Genomic DNA, 23,213 nt, shown 5'->3' with positions numbered 1-23,213 from the left:
CATTTCATAAATCCATTCGTAAGATATACATACTTCCTTGCATCACTTAACACACTACTACTGATCATATTTTCTTTTACTAAATGATAGCAACAAGTTTCTTGGGTTTTTGTAACAAGCTTAGAATGCATTTCCTACAACTCTAATGATATTTTACTTAAATTATCAATAGTAAGAAATTAATCTGCAAGGAGTGGATTTCAACTTTTGTTGGTAAAATTAGAATAATGGAGAATCTGAATCAGATACTAAGAATATATATATATATATATCTTCCAAAATATGTAATTTTCCAAACAGAATGTGTAATGGAATCCGCAGTTCATGGATCCAGTATATCTAAGTCTTTTTAACATAATCAGATTTGCATCTGTTTTTTCAAAAATCCCTTGAGCAAATTCTTATTGCTTTATAGCCAGATTTCTGCTAAAACAGACTCTTGGTAAGGTGCCTAAACCAAATGGATGATTTCAACTGATTTTTCTTGATGTTCGATATTTATGCAAAGTGAATAATTAGTATACAGTATTTGAAGGTCTAGCTACATGTATGGGTAGCCAAATATGACACTATTCTCATCCAGTGGATTTTCATTTCATCAGCTTTTTTTGAGATACTGGTAATAAAAGGCAATACTGGCTGAGAAGGATGAAGTTCAGTTGTTTTCTTGACAATTTAAGTAGGAGACCTGAACACTTCAGCACAAACTTTAAGCAGCCAATCAAAAATTTCACACAGTATTTCTGATTCGTTTTCTGTTGGTATGTTGAAAAAAATATGCATGCAACCAGAAATTTGATTGGACACATTGGCCCGTATTCTAATTGCAGTTTTAACTTAAACTCAGGTTTAAAGTTGTGGTTTAAGTATGGTCAGCCAATTGTTACATAAATCACTAACAGTAGAGATATTATACTTCAGCTCATTTGGCTCTCAAATCATTCATAATTGTGTAGGAAGTATAAACAGATGATTTTCTTCACCATCGATGAATCAGGAAAGAGCACAGCAAACATAAGAAACGTTCAACTTAATAAAAAAAATGATACTTTTGGCTTCACATACTTAAACCACAACTTTAAACCTGAGTTTAAGTTAAACCTGACTTCAGAATACGGGCCTGTAAGTTTTGTGATTGGTTGCTTGTGTGATGGGGCCAGAAGTTATAAGGAACATAACAGCTATGTTGTGATATTTGACTACCAATCATTAAGCAACGGATTCTAAATCATGAATTAAATCAGTATTTTTTTGTGAATCCGGGCCCACATATTCAGTAGAGATACAAAAGCTCATCTGGCTTTGACCAGGCTGTATGGTAGGTATGTAAATTTCAGAAAATGATTAATTGTATTTCTTCAGGTGGCATGAGTTGAGTATTTTGCCATACAAATAAAAATAAAATTATTCAACCACAAGTTCGTTTTTCCTTTATTTTATACTTTTTATGTTGTTATATTTCACATACTGAGTATGTTGATGTCCAATTTTTAAAAAGTGAATATAGTGACCCATGAAAAACAAGGGGCCTATCCCATGAAACTTTATACCATTTTTTTTTCAAAATCGGGTAAAAAACAGAGACTCACACTTTTAACACAAGGGAAAGGGTTACAAGAGTTTTCTCCTGGGAAAGATTTTATACATCAACCCCAAGAAGGTGGTCTGTATTTTTCTTACCTTACAATTGGAAACCTTCAATATGTAGAGACACAATGAGCAAAATCATTATTTATCTTGAGTATGATTTTTGTTATCAAAATGGTTCATTTGTGAAATTGATAACACGAAAACAAATAATTTTCAGCAATTGAAAATATAAAAAAATGTTTTCAAAGAGAAAGGGTTAAGACTGGAGAGGAATGTGGGAGAGTGAGAGGGAGAAAGATAAAGAGGAGTGGGATAAAGGAAGAAGGGTGGTGAAGGAGAGAGTGAATGAGAGACGGACAGAAAGAGTGATATTCCTGCTAGCATTTCAATCTGAATGTTTTATACATGTGCTGTGGTATATTCCATACTCTGTTTCTTTCTTTGTTATGCCCTCTCTCCCTCCATCTTTTTCTTCCCTCCCTCTCTTCCTCCATTTCTCTTGTTCTTTCTATCTTTCTCTCTTCTGTTTCCAGACAGTTTTCAATCTGCTCCTACCAAAAGTATATCTAGGTAATTTTAAATTGTCTAGCGCCCTCACTTGCCAAGAATGCTTTATTTTCACACCCCCCCTTCCAATCTGGATCTTCCGTCTGTATTCCTCTCTCCCACTATCGTTTCTCTCTTTTTTACCACACCCGTTTTCTCACTTTCTCTAACTGCAATTATATCATTCATTTGATCTAAATTCATATATTGTCCTGAATGTATTACTTGTTTGTAATGGTTCTTTAACCGAATGCAATTCAGCATATGGGCTGCCATGATAACTTATTAAATTACTAATATACTTTGACTGAGCTGTTATAAGTCCCAGAAGCATGAGGGGAGGGGCAGAGTGCCACTCCGACAAATTCTTGATCACTTTTTTACACGCAGTTGTCAGAAAATGTGTGCCTCTCCTGACGAAATTCGGGTACTCCATTACCTAGAAGGCCTCGCTTTAAATGTACCTTTTATTTAGAGTGGTGATATTTTCAATGATTTGAAGTGGGTCTGCAGCATCAAACTACAGGATATTACTCAATTAAGTTGCTCCAATTAATAGCAGATGTTGAGAGACAGAAAGCGGTCGTGGATTTCTTGATGGATGTTCTTGGCATTTCGGGGTGTTTCTGGTGCAGCTCGAGAAATGTGAAATAATATGTTCCCACCCGAGAAAGTGATTTGCGTTTGGTGTGCCGAGATTCTTACTCAAGGCTTTTAATTGCTTTTTTGAGCACGGTTAAACATTGGAAAAAAGCATTATAAACGAACCTATATTGATATGTTTTGCTTGATAAACGAGTTTTCACTGTAACATTTTCTTCTTCTTCATCATCATCATTATCATCATCAAAATCATCATCGTCACTTCCACAAATATCATTTTCATTATCACCTATATACCATGGTTCAATTAAGTACATGTATACATCATCATCAATCATAATCAACAGCATTAGTACGATAATCGCCTTCGTCTTCGCCGCCACCACCACCACCACCATCATCATCTTCATCATCATCATCATCATCATCATCATTATCATCGATCATAATCATCATCATAACCATCATCATTATCACCATCATCATTATAATCATAGTCGTCGTCGTCGTCACCACCATCATCATCACCATCCCAATTATCCTATTTTCATGATGACTAATATACCCCGGTTCTATTAAACTCTAGTACATATTATCATCAATAATAATTATAAGCAACCGCATTTTCGCCATCATTATCATCATCATCACCACCACCTCTGCCCCCACCATGAACCACCATCGTTATCATCATCACCTCCTCCATGGCGATAATAGATGGATTGATGGTGTGTAGTTAAAACGAAATGAACAGTTCTCAAAAAGTAAATAACTATTTTCGTAATTCAATTTAATGTACCGAAATTGTGTATATATGATACATAATTATAATTATCATAAAGAAGTGAAATATACATTGATTATGCACTGCAGTCTAATTTACTAGCTATCATACATCATTCAAACTATACAGTAAGCTAAATATTTAAACCATTCAAAATAAAACAAACAATGAAAGAAAAAAAAACAATTGGCCCACCAAACGTAATGCAAAAACAGGCTGTCGTTTTATCAAACATTTTCATGACATATCCGCACGAAGGAATGTGCATAGAACAAAATGAAACAATGCTTTTTTATCAATATTTCAATTACGTGATTTCATCTGCTTGAATTTATATACCTTTTTTATGCACATACAAGGCGCTTGTCAATAATATATTTTAATAAATACTTTCTTCGTAAATTATTTGATTCACGATAAAAATAAACGAATGTCTGATTGTATTTTCCTTGTAATAGGCAAAATAGATACATAGATTAGATAGATAAACAAATAAATTGATAAATTCATCATTTCGCTTTATTAATTCAATATATCAAAAAAGAGAGCAAAAAAGAAAGATAAAGAAAAGCTGCTGGGGTAATTATTTAAGCCTCAATTAAGTCTATAACCATCCCAAATATATTTTTTTACAAATCTAAATTCTTATACTCATTGGAAACATTTCAAAGCAGTCACCGGATATAAAGTCTCCTTGAGGAAGGCTAGACTCAAAGATTCAATAAGAAATAATAAAAATAATACACCAACACAGACGAACTTCCATGATAATAATAATAATTAATAATGATAATAATAACAATGATAATAATAATAATAAAAACAATAACACTTCTTTTATAGCGTAGGCCTATATCACATTATGATCATACCATCTCTATGTAATTCCAAAGTTCTTGGATACTAATTTCCTCGGCTTTACTTGTAAGTTGTAAACAACAACAAAAACAAAAAATACAATGAATATAACTCTTACAATTATGGGATTGTCAAAAAGAATCGTAAACACACCTTATGACACGCTATCTAATTGACACATTAACTATAGTATTAATTCAAGATGCATAGAACAGTTTCTTCGAAACCTTACGTTTCACGACAGGAGAATGCGTGGTTATAAAAATTCTTAATATAAGTTTCAAGAACATTTGTAATTCATGACTCAATCTATTCTGACTATGCAGTCAAGATGTAAAGAAGTCTTACAAAATAAAAACTCATAAAATACAATATCATGCTTACATTTGTATTATAAGAGGTATATTGGTTTAGAATATATTGTTACATATACTTGAATGTTTTGGTGGTTTGTGGAGTAAACAATTTGAATTAACACGATTCCTTGCATTTGCATTATATTTATATATTAAAAGAATTGACATTAAATTATAAGTAGTACATGCACTGCAGAGTAATATGCTGTCCGTGAGTATAGAATTTAAATAAATTCGGACTACAAATTCAAACGGTGAAGCATTAAGCTGCATGCGCGGTCTGCAAGGAATTACCACAGTATTTTCGCAGTGACACTGGAAAGATATCAACTCATCTTAGTAGTTGGAATACTTTTCAAAATAACCATTAAAATTGGTAAATTCGTACTATAGTTGTCCCTTGCATTAAACGAGTGAGTACGTTCAATTATTGAATTTAGAAGAAAACCGGATTTGGATTAGAATGATATTGTTTTGGACTATAACACTTGTGCAAAATAGTAACGAATCCGTGAAAAATAGAATTTTCAATATACAATTAGGTTTTCATCCTAATTCTTTTTTTTTTACTTCGAATTCACCCTCAAAAGATTAAAATTTTCACTCATTTTGGAGGTTATGATTATTCTCCAATAATGTTAATAAAACGATAAGAAATAATTATTGAGAGACGAAAATGAAAATAGTTTTGGGCGCATGGTGGTAATTTTGTTAAAAAAAATTGGGGGAAGAATGAAAAAATGTTTTCTTATTTTTACACGAGTATCAAATTTCTATCTACATTTCGTCGGCCTTATGCCAAAAGGGCCTTAACTGCTTTTGGCCATTCCGAGATAATGGCGTTTATAAAGGTTTTGGCCTCTCTAATAATCAAAAGTTTGTGGTCGTTTTTTTGCTTTTGAAGCCAATTTCGATAAACGTGTTAAGTTATTAAGTTTTACATGAAATGTGTTAAATTTATTATAAAATATTCAAAACCCCTAAAATCGGGTTAAGGCCCTTTTGGCATAAGGCCGACGATTTTATGTTGTCAGTAAATATCAAATAAACAGAAGTGAAATATCTAACCGACTTTTCTTTCGAGTGAACGATACACATTACAAAGTCATGAACATGAATGCAGTTGTAAGATGTTTTTGCTCGCTATAATGCATGACACTCTCTTTGTCCATACTTTGGAAGATAAGACCTTTAAACCCGATGTCTTGTATTTTTCGCTTCTCTTCCTCCATTCTCCTATTTCTTCTTCTTCTTCCTTCTCTCTCCATCTTCCTCCTCCTCCTTCTCTTCTTCTACTGCTCTGAATCCCCTCTTCCAATCCCTTTCTCGTATTTGTATTTTCAAAATCCCCAAAATCGTCATCATCATCATCATCATCATCATCATTACCATCATCATCACCAGCATTATCATTATCATCATCGTCATCATCATCATCATCATCACCACCACCACACCAAAACAACGACGCCGGCATAATCAGCATTGAGCATCTCCGTCAACATTCTATCAAGCATCGGATTTTTGTTAGTTCCATCATTCTTCCCCTTAATAATCCCTTTTCTTTTGTTATCATTTTGTAATTATACCATCTCTATACTTATATTTTGTCCTTTAATTTCATCTTCTAACTCAGACATTTGCAACCAAATTCGTTCAAGGTACACTTGAAAAAAACTTATTCTATAAGATATGAATTCCTTTTTAAAAAAGGCAATAAAGTGCGTCGGTTTTACACCTTTATCGATTCAAGGTAAATTTTCCCAACAACCTTTCCAAAAAAATTATGCCTTTGTTTGCTCTAATTGTTTTCACATTCATTCTACCATGGACCTATTACGAATTTAAGAATATAAAATTTCAAACTTTTTGAGAAAACAGACTTGATCAGTTCGATAAAGAATACATCGAATTTTCGTATTGTGATAGATCGATAAATATAGAATTATGCTATTTTAATAGTAATTATTATCTACCGTATAAAACACGATTATCATCAGTAGAAAACAAAATCTCAATCTACGAATGCACCATCGATGTCGATAACGATGACCGTCGTCATACGGTGGTTTCGTACTGCAGTCGACATCGCCGTGCTGGGCGATCCGTTTCGTCATGACCGGACTGGTTATGGGTACCGGAAGGCCAACCCTTGACACAGGAAGGTCCCAGCGAGGTGGAGAGGGTCATACTGATTGGGATGTGATCGGTCAAGGTGGCCAGCTGGGTCACAAAGGCATAGTCCTCACATTCCTGATAAAACGACATGATGGAAAGAAAAGAAATAAGGGAAAGTTAAAAACAAAAATGATGGATCGGCAAAGAGAAGGGGAAAAGGAAAAAAAAGGAGAAGGCAAAAAGTGTGGAAATTTCTCATTACTTTAGAAATGGAAACGGAAAGCTATTAGACAAGCTCAATCGAATCGTCGGAAAGACGGGGAAGTGGGGGAGGGGCTATGATACAAATTTGATTTAACTGCGACGTATAACCTTCTTCACCGAAGAGAGAACTAGGTATCTCTCTCATTCACCGAATTAGTATATCCGTCCTTTGATGCTTCTTTTTTATGTGTTTTTTTTTCTTTTTATATAAAAGTGTTTACAAACCTGCATCATGTGAGTGTTGTAGTTACTGCATAGGACATAATCGACCCTCCTCTTTCCGTTGCCTTGGTAATTCCTTAAATCGAAGGTGCTCCAAGGAAGCTGTCCTTCCGTTCCTTCCCATACCTTCACGTCCTCTACGTATGTACTCCGTTTCTGACTATTCTCCAGAACCCTGTGCCATCGTAAAAGAAACGTAAGGAAAACTTACATCATTATTAATTCAAAATATTGATATGGCATTATTTCATTCTGGAATGCAGGCTGGAAAGAGATCTCTACATTCAAGTATATTATTTCCATTCATTTCATTTCATTTATTATATTTATTTTTCAACAAAATATAAATTAAATAAATACAATCATAACAAGTCAACATCATAAAGAAAATATACCAAGGTCATAAAATCAACTTGAAAAAGACATGTTATAAGAAAGTTACATACAAAATAAATAATCATGTGTAAAGGATTTGTGATTTATAATTTGTGAAAATGGAGGATCCCATTGAAAAGCAAAGCTTGTATATTGTGGGCTCCCCAATTTCCAAGTCGAAAGCAGAATCTACCCATCCTCATATCTCGAGCTGCATTAAACACATTTGAATCATGATTAAATGCCATAATTACAAAATCTGATGTGACTGACAAGAAATTCGTAATATTCCTAAAAGCGTATGAATAAATAAACTTGGGGTTAATCCTTTGCGTTTATTATAGAAATAAACGTCAAAAGGGTCGCCATTTATGGGTACTTAATGACTGTACCCCCAAGTCATTGGTAATTTAACAGTATTCTTTTCTACATAATGGAGTATAAACGTGAAATTTGTAACCAGCTATTTTCATTTAAACACTGACACAATACTATCAGATTCACAGGCTTAACACAAAAGCAGAGTTGGATATACTGAATAAAACGATTGGATAGAAATAAAAACTCCCTTCTCCAGATTAGAGAGGATAGAGACCGTTAAATTATTTTGATAGACCGTTAAATTATTTCGATAGATGAAATAACAGGGCGGGGTGGTCATTAGTGCACTTTCTTTTCTTAAATCAATACCAGACTGAAAGACAGAAATGCTATCCCAGACGATAAGTCTGTGAGCCAAAAGTCTGAAGGAGATTGATTGTAAGAAGTCCGCATCCCAATGAACAAATTTACTTTGTATGAAATCAAGCTACTATATGGGACCAAAGGATATCGAGTTCCCTTGTTTTGAAAAAAAAAGTATGCCTGAGCTTTGTGACTCCGATTAAATTGGCTTTTCTTTCAAAGATTCCAGAGCGATATTTTGCATTCTGCAAACAGCACTTCGAGCGTTAGAAGAAAATATATTAAGAATTATCCCCACACGAGCTTGCTCTAGAATCGACAAAAATATAAATATTTTTTTTAATAAAATATCTTCTCCTATTTTAAATGGATATTAGGAAAATACACTTTTTACGGAGAGATATGAAAAACATTAAAATCAAAGCAATCTGTGTCAGTCACCCCGGGCACGTCATTAACTAGATTATTTCGATCGCATTTTTATTTTTTGTTTAACTTTGTAAAACACGCGCGGTTCTATAAATGCCCGCGCGAACATGAACAAAAGTACAGTAACAGCATAGAGATCCGTGAAGGCCATAGGTCTAATTGGACCCATTGATGACTCATGAGTGAACCGCTCCAGGCAAAATCACTCTCCAAAAAGATAAATCTATATGTTTGTTTTTTCAGACAATTGGTTCATAATCAGACATTCCCAATCGTGCTCGCAGACAGCTCTATATAAGCGTGTCTGAACAGGGAGATGTAATGAGACTGTCATTCAAACGAGACAACCTCTATCTCTTAATTTGCATAATAAAGAACATCTGAGAGGTGGTTCAAATATAAGTATTGTTTTTATTTCTGCCTTTTAAGATGGCTACGCTCTCACTCCATGACACAATATTGACTCTTTATTTCCCACGGGGTACTTTCGAAACAGATGCGTACACCTTCGGTTTACGCCTTATTAGGCCACCGCACACCTTAATATTGGTCCGCGACCCAATTTGGAATAAAACGTAGTAGAATATGATGCTGACATTGAGACATGGTATATCTTACTGTGTAATGTTCTAAATCATCATACAAATACATGTTCAAATCTGTGACTATGCTACCATCCTTATTAGAATCAATCAACGCGAATTTAATATCTAGTCGTAATGATGTCATTTCAATCGTAAGATTGGCTACGATTCGGAACTAATTTGTCTTTTACTAAAAAAACAAAGGCTTTAAAATCATCAAAATTTGTTATATTAGTATTCTTAAAGGCCACCAAACACCTTAAAACTGCATGGTCCACAATCCGACTTTGGAAAAAAATCACATTGCTCATTTTCTGAGAATGTGAATGAAAAGTATCTTTTTATTTGAGGTTCAAATTAACTGTATGGATACTGATATAACAAATTTTGATCATTGCAAGCCTTTATTTCATATCGTAGCTAAACACACGATTGCTATGACGTCATTGCGACTAGATATTAAGTCCGCTTTTATTCTAAGGATGTTAGCATGGTCACAGATTTGAACATAGGTTTTCGTACGATGATTTAGAACATTATACAGGAAGATACATGCACATGTCTTGCATGTCTCAATATTAGCATCAAATTCTACAACTTTTTTTTCAAAATCGGGTCGCAGACCAATATTGTAGGCGTGCGTTGTATGTGTCAGAACTATACGGTAATATAAAGCTACTGTGCTAGTTTTTTTTTACACATTTCTATGGAAACTTAAAAGTGCCACCCAGATGTTCTTGTCATGTCTACATGTCTTAAGAGGACTTTCACGATTGTTAGTGCGATCGTTTGCAATCATTTGGTCTCAATATAACGTTGCACAGAATCGCAACGGTTGTAAGCAGTCGCACCAACAATTGTCAAAGGGGCTTACGGGAAAAGGATGACATGACGAGATCCAAACGAGATCTTGGATCTCGTCATGTCTAAATCTTATAGAAGAGATGATCAGATGACAAGATCTTGGATCTCGTCATGTCTACATCTTATAGAAGAGATGTTCAGATGACAAGATCTTGGATCTCGTCGTGTCTACATCTTATAGAAGAGATGTTCAGATGACAAGATCTTGGATCTCGTCATGTCTACATCTTATAGAAGAGATGATCAGATGACAAGATCTTGGATCTCGTCGTGTCTACATCTTATAGAAGAGATGTTCAGATGACAAGATCTTGGATCTCGTCGTGTCTATAATTATCTTATAGAAGAGATAATCGGATGACAAGATCTTGAATCTCGTCATGTCTACATCTTATAGAAGAGATGTTCAGATGACAAGATCTTGGATCTCGTCGTGTCTACATCTTATAGAAGAGATGATCAGATGACAAGATCTTGAATCTCGTCGTGTCTACATCTTATAGAAGAGATGATCAGATGATCCAAGATCTTGACATCTCATCATGTCTCCCACGGGATGTAGACATGACGAGATTCAAGATCTAGTCATTCGATCTCTCCCACGGGATGTAGACATGATGAGATCCGAGATCTCGTCATCTCATCCTTTTCCCCAAGAGATGTAGACATGACGAGATGAACATCTGGGTGGCACTTTTAAGCTTCAATACATTTCAGACATGATCGCATGTACATACTTCTGAAGATTTTCCGGAGTAGCCACTTCTTGATCGTGTAGCCGTTGAGAGCGCATGAGTGTTCCTACTGTCCAGTGTTTATCAAGACCAGGCTTCAGTCGACACGGGTCGTGGTAGATGAGAAATAATGGATGACTCCAGTCTGTCATATCACCTGCAAGGGTATACCAGAGAATATTAGGTTAATTTGGTGATGGAAAGTGGTTATAATACAGGTAAATAACAAGATATACATGGATGTAAATATCTCAACAGAAAAAATGGTGTGAATAATTGACTTTCATACTTATGACGTAGTAGTAATATCATTATTATTATTAGTAGTAGTAGTACTACTACTACTAGTACACTGAACATAAAAGAAGTTCCTGTAGCAGAGTCTCGAGAACACATGTAATCTTACCAGATTACGTAATCTTACATTATATCATGTAAAATTACAGGAAATTGGTATTTGGTGTATGGAACCTTACAAATTTCCTTTAATAAAACACACTTTTCTCCTTTTTAAGCAGACCTGTTCTGTTAAATTGCAGAAAAATTCCTGTTTTATGACTTTACAGAATGATTCTCTTATTGCTTTCTGCAAAATCTTCTTTTTCTGTAAAATCAGATTTCTTAACAGTGTAGCAGCAGCAGCAGTAGTAGTAATAGTAATACTAGAAAGAAGAAGAAGAAAGAGTTGTAGCAGTTGTAGAGACTAAGAGTGGTCGGAGATAGAAAGAGTGAGAAGATGAATGGGGAGAGAGGGACGGGGGAGAGGGAGAGAGAATGAATGAGATAGAATGGGAAGTGATAGAAAGATGAATTTAGGAATGTAACCAGGAAACAGAGACTGGATGCCAGGTTTCGCCAAATAGTGGGTAGTCGTTTAACGCCTACATGGGACAGTGTAGACTTCAAAATAAACATAACGTGCGTTACAACCGAAGACTTTTTTCATTTCATAAAAATATGGCCAGGAAGCGATCGATTGTTACTCGTGAATTATGGGCGCAAAATAACATTATTCTAGAACCACCGTCTAAAATTGGCATAACATACCCTTGGCTTATCTAAATACAACATGTCTGGGGCTATTTCTTTAAGCAAATTTGATCAATATTTTCAAGCAGCGTTTCCCCAAGCAAAATTGTTCGGGATCCGTTAAGAACCGCTCGGATATTCGCACAGGAACATTATTTCGGAATGCAATTCAAAACGAACGAATAAAACTTGATTTAATCTATACTGATGTAAAAGAGAGATGGTAGGGTAATTCTTTAAGAATAACTGCAATCAGTATTTGTTATTGTTGTTCTAGTGTTGTTGTCATCATCATCGTCCAGTATTCTCTATAATTTTTTTTTATTTTCTGGTTCTGTTGATATTCATCAATATCCAGCTATGAACTCATTTAAGACTCACAGACTGAACAAATAAAATATCATGTATTTGCCTTGTATCTCTTTTATAGATAATACTGCGTTGGTTTTGAATTTTTCTCTTTTTTCGCTCACCCCCTCTCTCTTATTTTTATTATTTCTCCACTTTTCCTCTCATTCTTTACCCCGTGATTTCTTTACGCTTAGCTTTGGCTCTTCCAATGTACATGTAGTCTGACTTTTTGTAGGTGTATCTCCTTGATTGCCAATTTCATAATCATTTTAAAGGAACCTTTAGACTTTAGAAGCTATGCTTTTTCAGCAGGTTTCATCATACATGTATTTCACTTTCATTTATTGCCATTTTCATAATCTGCTGTATTACAATCAAATGCACTTTTTGTATTGTGTTGATATTTTGGTTATATATTTTGTGAAGTATGAGAATAAATTCAAAATCAAATCAAATATTTGTCAATATGCTGGGCATACTCTCCTCGTCGATGATAAGTAAAAACATATAAACAGAACTGGCGAGTGGGGTACTTATATTTCAAGCCTTAACCACAACAAAAACAAACAGAACATTTTCATGAATAAACCGGGCTTCGGGACGAGGCGTACGGGAAAACATACTTTCAATTATTCTTTGCATTCGGCATGACAGCAATAACAGAGTGTCGTGACTCGCCTCGAGTAAAGTAGTACCGGCCTCTCTGACCGTAGAGACGCCTCGAAGTAACACGAGCAGGGATGAACCTTGTCATCCTATTCCCGCTCCTGGAATCAATTGGCCTAGCTTTTCATTCTAAAAAAACTTTAAAGCTTTCCACTAGCGAGCAGAAGAGTATTTCCTCTCTTGAATTCTTGCTAGTTTTGGGTTTGTTCGTTTGTGCCTTTGCTCAATGGTCGGTGCTTGTTTAGGCCTACACCAACTTCCATCCTGAACTTTCAAATATGACTTAAAATCCTGGCTTAATTCTATTTAAATGGGGCTTGATTAACCAATCACCACTCTTGTCTCTGTCATGTGATATGTTAATACACTTTGTTCTTTTTCAGATCACAGATTAAGTGAAATGTACTTTCACTGATATACTTGGCAAACATTTCAACGGTGAGAAGCATAGTCCATTTCTCGGAAACCTGAGAATTTTTTTTTTGGAATCTCGGGTAAAGCGTGAGAGATAATTCTTGAAAATAATCAACACGTTTCTCCAGTGCTAACGAGAGCTTACAGACTTTCCCAATCAATCTTCCACATGTCATGTGGGATCAGTGATCCAGCTGCACTTGCTCTTTCCTCTCAAAACGTATCGCCAAATGCGAGCCACCTAAGGAATCCCTGTAAATACGACTAATTATTATAAAAGCAGGTCCAAGAAGTTATCTTCTTCAACGACTGATCTTAAATCAGATCAGATTATTTCAATAGCTTACACTTAATGGTTACGTGCAAACCTTCATAAAACAGGGTCCATTAGCCCCCCCAAAAAAATAATAATAATGAATAAATAAATAAATAAATAAAATGAAAAATAAAAAATGATAATAATAATAAAAATAAATAAATAAACATAAAAACAAAATAAAATAAAATAAACAAATAAAATAATAATAATAATAAAATACAATAAAATAAATCAATGGATGAATAAATAAATTCTTTGCAAGTCTTATCATCAATTGTCAATTACAAGTAAAAGGGAACAAACAAATACTGAGTGATATATCCTTTATTGTACGTCATTATCTATGATCTATCGGTTTCTCATTTGGTATTATAGCACGGATGGTATAACCATAAAGGTAGACTTGCGAAGGTTGCTCTAAATATATTGTATTTGAAACGCAAGGAGGTAAAACAGGCGCATATATCAAGAATTATATTTCCTTAAAGTCTACGCGATCGTATTGTTTTATTGATAAAATAATTAAGAATTGAAGAAAAAAGATAAATAAGAATACATAGAGGGGGAGCGATTCCAGTACGACACAGTTATACAAATGCTACGTAAAATTTAAAGGAATAATTACAGAGTTCATAAAACACCCTGCTTTTGCAGGTTTGAGAAAGGTAAACAAACTTCTATACAGGCCTATGTCTTAACAGTTCTTCCAGTTTGGTCGCCCTATATGCTATCCCAGATGACAACTTATTTTAAAGCCACCCGGTGTTATACTCGCAAACGTGTAGCCAATTATATTCGGATGGTCATACGATTTTCATCCATCGGGTTATTAAGTTTGATAAAACTTTCGATACTGAACAAATAACAAACATTGGCCAGGACTCAATTTGTATCGTTCGTTTGTGTCATGTTCAGAGTTTATAGAAAACACGGACTTGGAATTTCTTGGACACTGAAAAAACACACAACAGCAAAACAACAACCACCAGTAATAATACTGCAGACGTGGTGTCTCAAATCTTCCACACTTGATTTTTTTATATTAATCTATATATTGTCGAATTCGCATTTACATTTACTCTTTATTACATTTTCAATGATTGAAAGATAAATGATAAATTCAGCATTTTTTTTTATATATATTGGTTCATTTCTGCGTCTATTTTACTCGTATTTGTATTCGTCTCTTTTACATTCGTTGTACCACTTTTTACTGAGTTAAAAATTAGTTATTTCTGTTGATTCGAATGGCGCGAATATCCTTGAAACAATTAAAGGTCAGAAAAATTCACCTATTTCTAAATACCGCTGTGTTCACATCTACTGAAGATAACATGGGGAGTTTTTCACGAAACGAATATTTAGTGATTTTCATTGAGAAATTTGCTCTGATCCAACCAGATGCAAGGATTTCGATAGCTTCAAACAATACTTAGACAGATTATGAAAATTTTGTTTCCTGAAATCCTCTCAAAAAGTAGCTCTCTGACGAAATTCCGTTCACAAGCACGTTATCAAAACGTAATACGGGATTAGACTAAGTAGGGAACGAAATCAAAGCGATCTTATTCTTTTCGAAAATAACACTATGACACCTTTGTGGGCTAGTGGATATGGTATTGGTATTGCTATTTCCTACTCCGATATACATGTGATTGTTTTTCCATTCCCTCAAAATCCTATTTAAAATGATAACGTTCATTAAAGTTTACTATACGCATCATTTGTTTTCCCACTGTCTATCTTGGTTTCAGCATTGGTATCGCTGTAGCTGCCAACGAGTAGATTCTATCACCGTGCATTAGGAATCTCATGGGCTTTGTGTCTCATCAAGATTCAAGCATAACTCTACCATTTCCATCAAAAACTCATGAGGAATTTACTAATGTAAATACTCATTACATTATGATTAATTATGTAAGAGCTAATCTACCTAACTGCTTGTCGACTAATGATTAATCTAATACGAGAAGAGTGCTTTAACATCGTGGTATCCATGGCATCAGAGCCCCGGTGTAGGAATAAGGTGACCAGATTTTAACACCGAGACACCTACTTGGTAGGTGGTATCTTATTGATACCGCTGAAATGGGCCATCCTCCATATGTATGTTATGTTGAATAGATCATGTATATATTTTATCTTTTTATATGGAAATAAATACAAACAAACAAACTTGGCCCACTTATCTTCTTTTAGGTCACTTGATCGAGTGTGCCGGGTCCAAAACCTGTATATTCAGTCTTTTTTTTTTTGGGGGGGTGTAAAGTTTTACATCGTTTCAGGTTTTCTTTTAATCTATGGTGTTACACTTAACCCCCCCCCCAAAAAAAAATATATCTGACATAATCATTCGATATTATGTACAACGTGAATAGGTATGATTGACATTCAATACTGAAAAGGGCCCCAAATCAGAACAACAGAAAAGTGAAACTAGACTCTAAATCTATTAGATTTGCTGATCCCCTGACTTTGTATATTTACGATTAAATGGTTTTTGATGCACGTTCACCGCCCTATTTCAATTCAACGTAGTACGAGTGACAGCAATGCCACAAGTTACTGAAGGCAATGAATGATTATTACTCTATTCTTCATCAGAAAATTAAATAGACTAGGCAGGATAATGACTGAAAGCAAGGTTCGACATTTCACTATATCGATAGATATTGTTCTCTTACACAGCGTTGATAATCATAGACTGATAATACCAACAACTGACATAATAGTGATAATGTATATATTTCAATTCTCAAGGCATATAGGCATGTTTTAGGTTTCATACAAACAACCAATTATTGTAAATCAATATTGATTTACAACAAATTGATTACATTGATTACATTGATTTTCATAATGAAGAACGAAATTTAGAAAACAATTTTGAAACTATGATAATAGCCATAATACTAACCTATAACGCTAAGCGACCCCACATTGTAAAGTAAAATAATGTCTAAATTAAAAACTAAAAAAAATGCATTCAAAAGTCTGCCTTTCAGTTTTTTGTGACAAACTATATCTTAATCTGCTGTTCATTCAATTTAAAAGTTGTTCACATCCTACATCCACTTTCCCCACCCCTCGCCATTTATGCCGCCATATTTTGACTGACTTATTATACGATAATGAACACGAGAAATAAATGTGATGAATATGACTTGGGTGTTCAAATTAATGACTCATTCTCCGACTTCCATAAGCGGCGCCACGGAAGGGGGAATGGCGGAGCAGTTACAATTGCGACGCAGTCGAGGTGAAAATTGCTTTAATTGGGAGTTAATGAAACGTGTGCGAGGGGGCACTCCTCTGGTATTAGCGGTGCTATGAAATTGCGATAGATACGACAGTCTGTACACCTTATCTACATTAACACATATTCAAGGTATATTATTTATAAATTATCGACCTTTCCTATGGCTTCAGGTAGTTTAAAATAACACACGTTCTATCAGCCTCCACATGTCTACGGAGTTTATCAAGTTACAAAAAGATGTTTATTTGCAGATTTGTCTGTCCAAAGATACTGCTCTCTCGGCGTTCCTCGTACCTGCTACATTTTTTATAACGAATTTCCTGGAAGAAAGCTAATCTTATTTGTTCTCGATTTCCAAAAGAAAGTACTGAATAATGGGATGTAAGATTAAAAGCTTTTTTTTAATCCATAGTTTGTAAATGTTTGTTTTGTCTTTACAGGACTACATTAAATTTGTTGCCGTTTGACTTATTCTTACATCACATCATAACTATAAAGGTATATACAATGTAGAATCCCAGTTTTATTACATAGAAAGTATGAAAAAGTTTTCAAAAAAAAAATACTTTTCTGTGATGCAAGATTTGTTTCCAATCAGTAGTGTCATGATTGTTTGTCTCAATTTTACCATGATTCCGGAAGACAGTAAAATGTATATACACAATAAAAAGAACAAAACGAAAATGTCGCATACAGAGTCCATTTTCCGAAAACGATATGCATTTTGACGAAACAATCTTTCTCTGAACTATTACGCTGAACGTAAGTACCATCATTCACAAACTCCAATCAAGTGAAATAGGAGGGGTAGACAAGGGGTGATGACATACACTGCCGTGGGCGCCATATAGGATTGGGATTGAAAGGTGAGGCAAGAGGCGGCCTGGAGTAATTTGGAGGTGGTGATGGGCTGAACATCGTCTTACTCGTATCAAATCGCTTACACGGATTTCCAATCAGCATTGGAACACATTAAATACATACACATTCTTAGGATATGTATATTCCTGTTCAAGAAGTTTAAGTAAAATGTAATGATCCTTCTAGGATGATGAACCACTTGAAGACATATTTTAATTCCACACTCGTTTTGTCGACGATTCAGTGTTTCATATATAATTATGAATTGTGTTAAGGCAATCTGCTCAAGAAGAAAAAAAAATACTACATAATATACGCCCATAAATCTCTCATGTCGAGGCTTATTAAAGTATTGCGAGATCTGATACACAAAACTAGACCACTGTCACGCTACCATTTAGCATCAATCTAGGGCAAGAATGGTGAGGTACCCTTTTCACCTATAAATCTTTAGTTTGACCTTTGATATTTTAATGAACCAGCTTCCTATATTTATTATCTCCAAGGCGTGCAGACACTTCATTTTCCTCAGTCTTTACCCTCCCGATACCCTAGGGAGAGTGTGTGTGTGTGAGAGAGAGAAAGAGAGAGAGAGATATAAAGAAAGAACGAAGTAGGGAAAGAGGGAGATAGGGGGGGGGGGGTCACGTATTGGCGAATGGATTGGTAAATGAGCCGATGTATTGGGGGAAGTTGATGATAAGGAAACTCCTTGACTTACGAACTCCCCTCCGACCACGAATCTTTATCAATTACTTGTCGTTGCCGACCTTTGAGTGAAACCTAGACATAGCTCAGGCCAAAGAAAGGTTCAAATAGTCTTTGGGTACTTGCGTTTTTTTCTCTGAACTTGTTTTCCCCTGATCAATCTCTCTCCTTTGAAATTTGTGTCTCTTGAAGGTCAATATCATCAGAGCGGTTCAGTATCACTCTATGGAGTCAATTTCGGTCAAATTTGGCGCTAAGAAATTCTTCATTCATTCGTCCATACACTTATTTGTGCGTTCATTCTTTTTCTTTCTTTCTTTCTTTCTTTCTCTTTCTCTTTCTTTCTTTCTTTTTTCTTTCTTTCTTTCTTTCTTATATACATTCATTCATTAATGTATTCATTCATTCATACTTCATTTATTCATTCATAATATTTATATTCATAAAGTTATACATTCTCAACTTAAATTATGTTCTGATAAAAGCATTTTAACTTATGGTGCTTACCAATGGCTTTCCCCTAGGTCTAAGGTGCTTAGTAATATCTGCAAGAATTTCATATTTATTCAATTCTGTTTGAATTATTTTCCGTATATGTTAGCTTTTTTCAATATTCATTTTTACATAAGCACTCAATTTTCTCCTAGCCTTATCGTCGATAAGGAATATGTTGCACTAAAAAGTGAGTGAGTGAAACAAGAAATACAGTTCACACCAAAGATGAAACAGAAAATGAACCAGAAAGTTTTGAAATATCATCTGGTGATTTCATTAAAGTTTGTTGCATGAAAGCAAAACATTTTTATTTATTACTAAATGAATCAGAACAAGAGAACCCCCCTTTTCCTGGGTGGTGGGAAGAAATTTGTCAACTACCAATAGATTATGAATGGAAGAACGTTTAGATTTTAAGTTGAAAAATATCAGAGATAATAAAGTGAGACAATTTAATTTAAAATTATTGCACAATATTTTACCTTTAAAAAAAAATCTTTTTAAATGGAAGATCTCGTCAAACATTATTTTTTTATTTTGTAACGAACCTGAATCATCTATTCACATTTTGTTAAAATGCCACCAAGTAACTGATTTTGGGAAAAGGTTCACTTTTTAATATTAGATTGGTTTCAAAAAGACATTTACTTATAAGAAAAGATTATTGTAATTGGTTTTAAAATCAGTGAGTCTAAATTTGATTTGATTAACCTATTATTAATTTATGCACAATATGCAGTGTACAAAGTATATATGTTAAATTACTTTAAGAATAAATTGTTCAATAGTCAATCAATTTGGATGGTATTTAAAAATGATTTCAGGAATTATGTTCAGTGGAAATACAAAAATAAGAAAGATGTTTTAGAAGAACTTGAAAAGTTTCTGTTTTAGATACTCTTACCATTTCTGCATTTGTATTTACTCTTTATTTTCTATACCTGTTGATTAATTTTGTATACATTTGACTAAATTGTTATTTTGATTTTATGAAATAAAGTACCTCAAAAGAGGAAAAGAGAAAAAAACTGTTGCACTAAAAATGCATACTGTGCTAATTTTGAATATCCAGGCACATAGAGATGAATCTAAAGATTCATTTGAATTGGTCGATATATATTACTACAATTTATTACCATAACCTTGAGCAAATTATGAAATTTTGATCTTTTCTATATCCAAGCACATTCCTACCAGAATGGCACCAAAGCCTGTTTTATAAGACTAGCAGATACGTTTTACTAAGATGGATCATGGATTACGACGAAAGGGCACAAATCACGCTGATCAAGATTTGATTAAATTCTGAATACCAACATGTCAAGTTCTATTTCGGGACCCACTGTTGCATGAGAGGCGAGCATTTTTTTTCTTCTCCCCTAAACTCCACCTGTTTCTAGGATTATTGACTGCTTAGTAATGTATTCACCCTAACCATTTTCAAGTTTGCAACCTGGGAGGGCTTTTATATCATTGTACCTACATGCATCATTATTTAAATTTTGTGTTGATTTTTTTATATATATATTTAGGGTGGTAAAAAATATCAGCAAGCTTAGAAAACAGTTTTTTAAAGAGAGTGTACAGAGCAAAATATGACACATAAGAGATTATTCAAATAAATAGAAACTTGACTACGTAAAGTATACACATTAAAACATGTTTGTATATGAGAGATTAAGAGAATCTTGAATTCGTGGCTCATAATGTTATTTTCATTATGCATTGAGATGCAAAAAAAAGTAGTCTCAAATGCAGTTTAACATTATCATTACCGTATTCCACAGAAATAAATATGACTAAGAATTTTCCTGATTGGACTATTAAAGAACCGTATATGTTTGTCACCAAAGTTTTAAGTATAAAAGTAGTAAATTTCATTAAGGACTTCTTTATGATTACATCAAAACTATATTACAAAAAAATACTTTCTATTCGCGACTATCGAGATACCTCTATCATCATCTTTATAACAAAGACTAGAATTCGATTAGCTTCCACAATTTACCGATTCTTTTTTTTCACTGGAAAACGGGATTTTATGATTCTTGAGATATAATTAACTATTGATCTCCCAATTACTTCCTGTTGAATCTTGAAAATGTATAAGTATTTTCATATTGATATAAGATAATTAGTAATAAATTATTTCATGAACATCATTATTGAAGTAAATTGATACTGGTGGGACTGCCCTAGGATAATGATCGTGGAATGACCATTATTATGTTCTTTTAGACAGAAACGCTGGAAACCCATTATTATCAGGAAATTGCGATCTCGTGGAAGATTTGATGCAAAGTCGGCAAAGGAATGCAATAATTCGAGAGAAAAAGAAGTAAAGGTCTGTTTTAAAATTGTAGAATTGCAATTTTCTCCTCCATATATTGCTTTATTTCACGCAATATGAATCATCAAATATTTTGAGATTGATATTCTAAATGACTGACATAAAATATATCTCTTTCTCACAATCTCTCTTAGCAAGATGTACAGTTTTATTGAAAACACTAGGACAAAGGGAATGGTTTGTTGTATTCAGAAATTAATTTCTCCTGGGAAATTAGCAACTATTTTTTTTCATGATCATAATCCCGATTCACTCTTATAAATTTTATAAATGAAAATATGCGGCGCAGATTTAATTCAATAATCATATTTTTTAAAAATATATAACCCAATAAGTTATATCATAAGAGACTAAATCTTGCCAAAAGTCGCGAACATGATATGGTAATGAGCGTAATAACAGAACCTTTTCAATGATTTGTAAGGTGGTTTGAAATGCTGTTGGCTCAAAAGAATAATAAAAGAAAATATCAAAAGATGGAAATCTTATGTTGTGGGTACTGTGCTATATTGTCGCATTGATAAATGTTAACATATTGCTTATTTTTAAATAGTAATGGAAGGAGTGGACCACGTGTAATACGGCAGTCGAATTCGATTAAAAAAACACTGAAAATGAATGTAATCACAAATGCAAAATTCTATAAATATTCCAAAGTTAGTCCTGTATAGTAAGACTATGAGTAGGCGTATATAAAATGCAGGAATTGTTTTTTGAATTGGCCTCTGGCCATTGGACAACGTTCTAGATTTGGAATGATCAATTGAAAAAACGATTTGGCATTGGATGGCAAGATAAGACACGAGTGATAGGCATCGATCAGACACTAATCGATGATACATCACGAGCTCTGCGACGAAAAGGAGAAAGACGGGAGAGGAAAACAAAATGCGAAGAGAGAGGGAGAAAAAGAGAAAGAGCGAGAGTGAGTGTGTGTGAGGGAGGGTGTGTGTGTGTGTGAGAGAGAGAGGGGGGAGATAATAGAGATATGTGTGTATGGAGGGTGATGGTGTGTTGTGTTTATATGCTTGTATGGTTGTGTGAGTGTGGGTGCATGTGAGGGTGTGTGTGTGTGTGATTGGTGTCAAAGACAGTTGAAAGAAAGAGAAACGGAGGAATTCTTAAGAATAAAGTGTGTGAGGGAAGGAAAGACCTAAACATGCACTCTGCCATAAACCTCTCAACATACATGCATGCACGTATACACACCCTCACAAGTAACACACAAACGCAGACCACCCACATGTCTATTTCTTTATGGAACTATACAAAGACGCATGTGGGTTGTGAGGGAAGCAATTATAAAATTCGCCATGGAAAGAAATGGGGAGAGACACGAGTTTAAAAGAATACAAAAAATATCTCTGAAACGAATATAAATAGTGTGGATGATTATTCGAGCAAGGTCTGTAAATATAGAGATCTTACATAAAGAAATATTGGGGCAATTACTTAAAATCTGGCAGTAAAGGGAAATGGACACAAGTATTAAACGATTAAATCGAAAGGGCTAAGGAAATAAGAATAATCAATTAAGGCAAGCAAGAAGAAAGATTTACATTTAGTAAACACCTGCCAAGTCTGACCTGCCGCGGCCTCTGATTTGAAATATGCATTATAGAATATAAAACCACCTGCCCAAAAAACGACCATTTTCAAGATACGAAGTGATTTTTTTTAAGAGAGAAACTGTATCTTACTTCTTTTTTGTAAGAGAGGGCAGAGATAAAGTAAAGGAGGGCAAGGCAGA

The 23,213-nt window shown here is 34.2% G+C and overlaps 1 protein-coding gene across 1 annotated transcript in view; it reads right to left on the bottom strand.

The window, feature by feature from the left end:
* Nucleotides 1–6,705: 6,705 nt before the first annotated feature.
* LOC121409690 (sphingomyelin phosphodiesterase 3-like) overlaps nucleotides 6,706–23,213 on the bottom strand; it is a 30,423-nt gene continuing 13,915 nt past the window's right edge. Inside the window, exons 4-6 of the mRNA XM_041601597.1 lie at nucleotides 11,015–11,168; nucleotides 7,345–7,516; nucleotides 6,706–6,990 (exon numbers count right to left, since the gene is read on the bottom strand). Coding sequence (XP_041457531.1) covers nucleotides 6,796–6,990; nucleotides 7,345–7,516; nucleotides 11,015–11,168 — 521 coding nt within the window. The 3' untranslated portion in view covers nucleotides 6,706–6,795. The remainder of the gene's footprint in view (nucleotides 6,991–7,344; nucleotides 7,517–11,014; nucleotides 11,169–23,213) is intronic.

Source organism: Lytechinus variegatus, chromosome 2, assembly GCF_018143015.1.
Source record: "Lytechinus variegatus isolate NC3 chromosome 2, Lvar_3.0, whole genome shotgun sequence".
Taxonomy (NCBI): domain Eukaryota; kingdom Metazoa; phylum Echinodermata; class Echinoidea; order Temnopleuroida; family Toxopneustidae; genus Lytechinus; species Lytechinus variegatus.
This window is presented reverse-complemented; position numbering and strand designations above follow the sequence as displayed.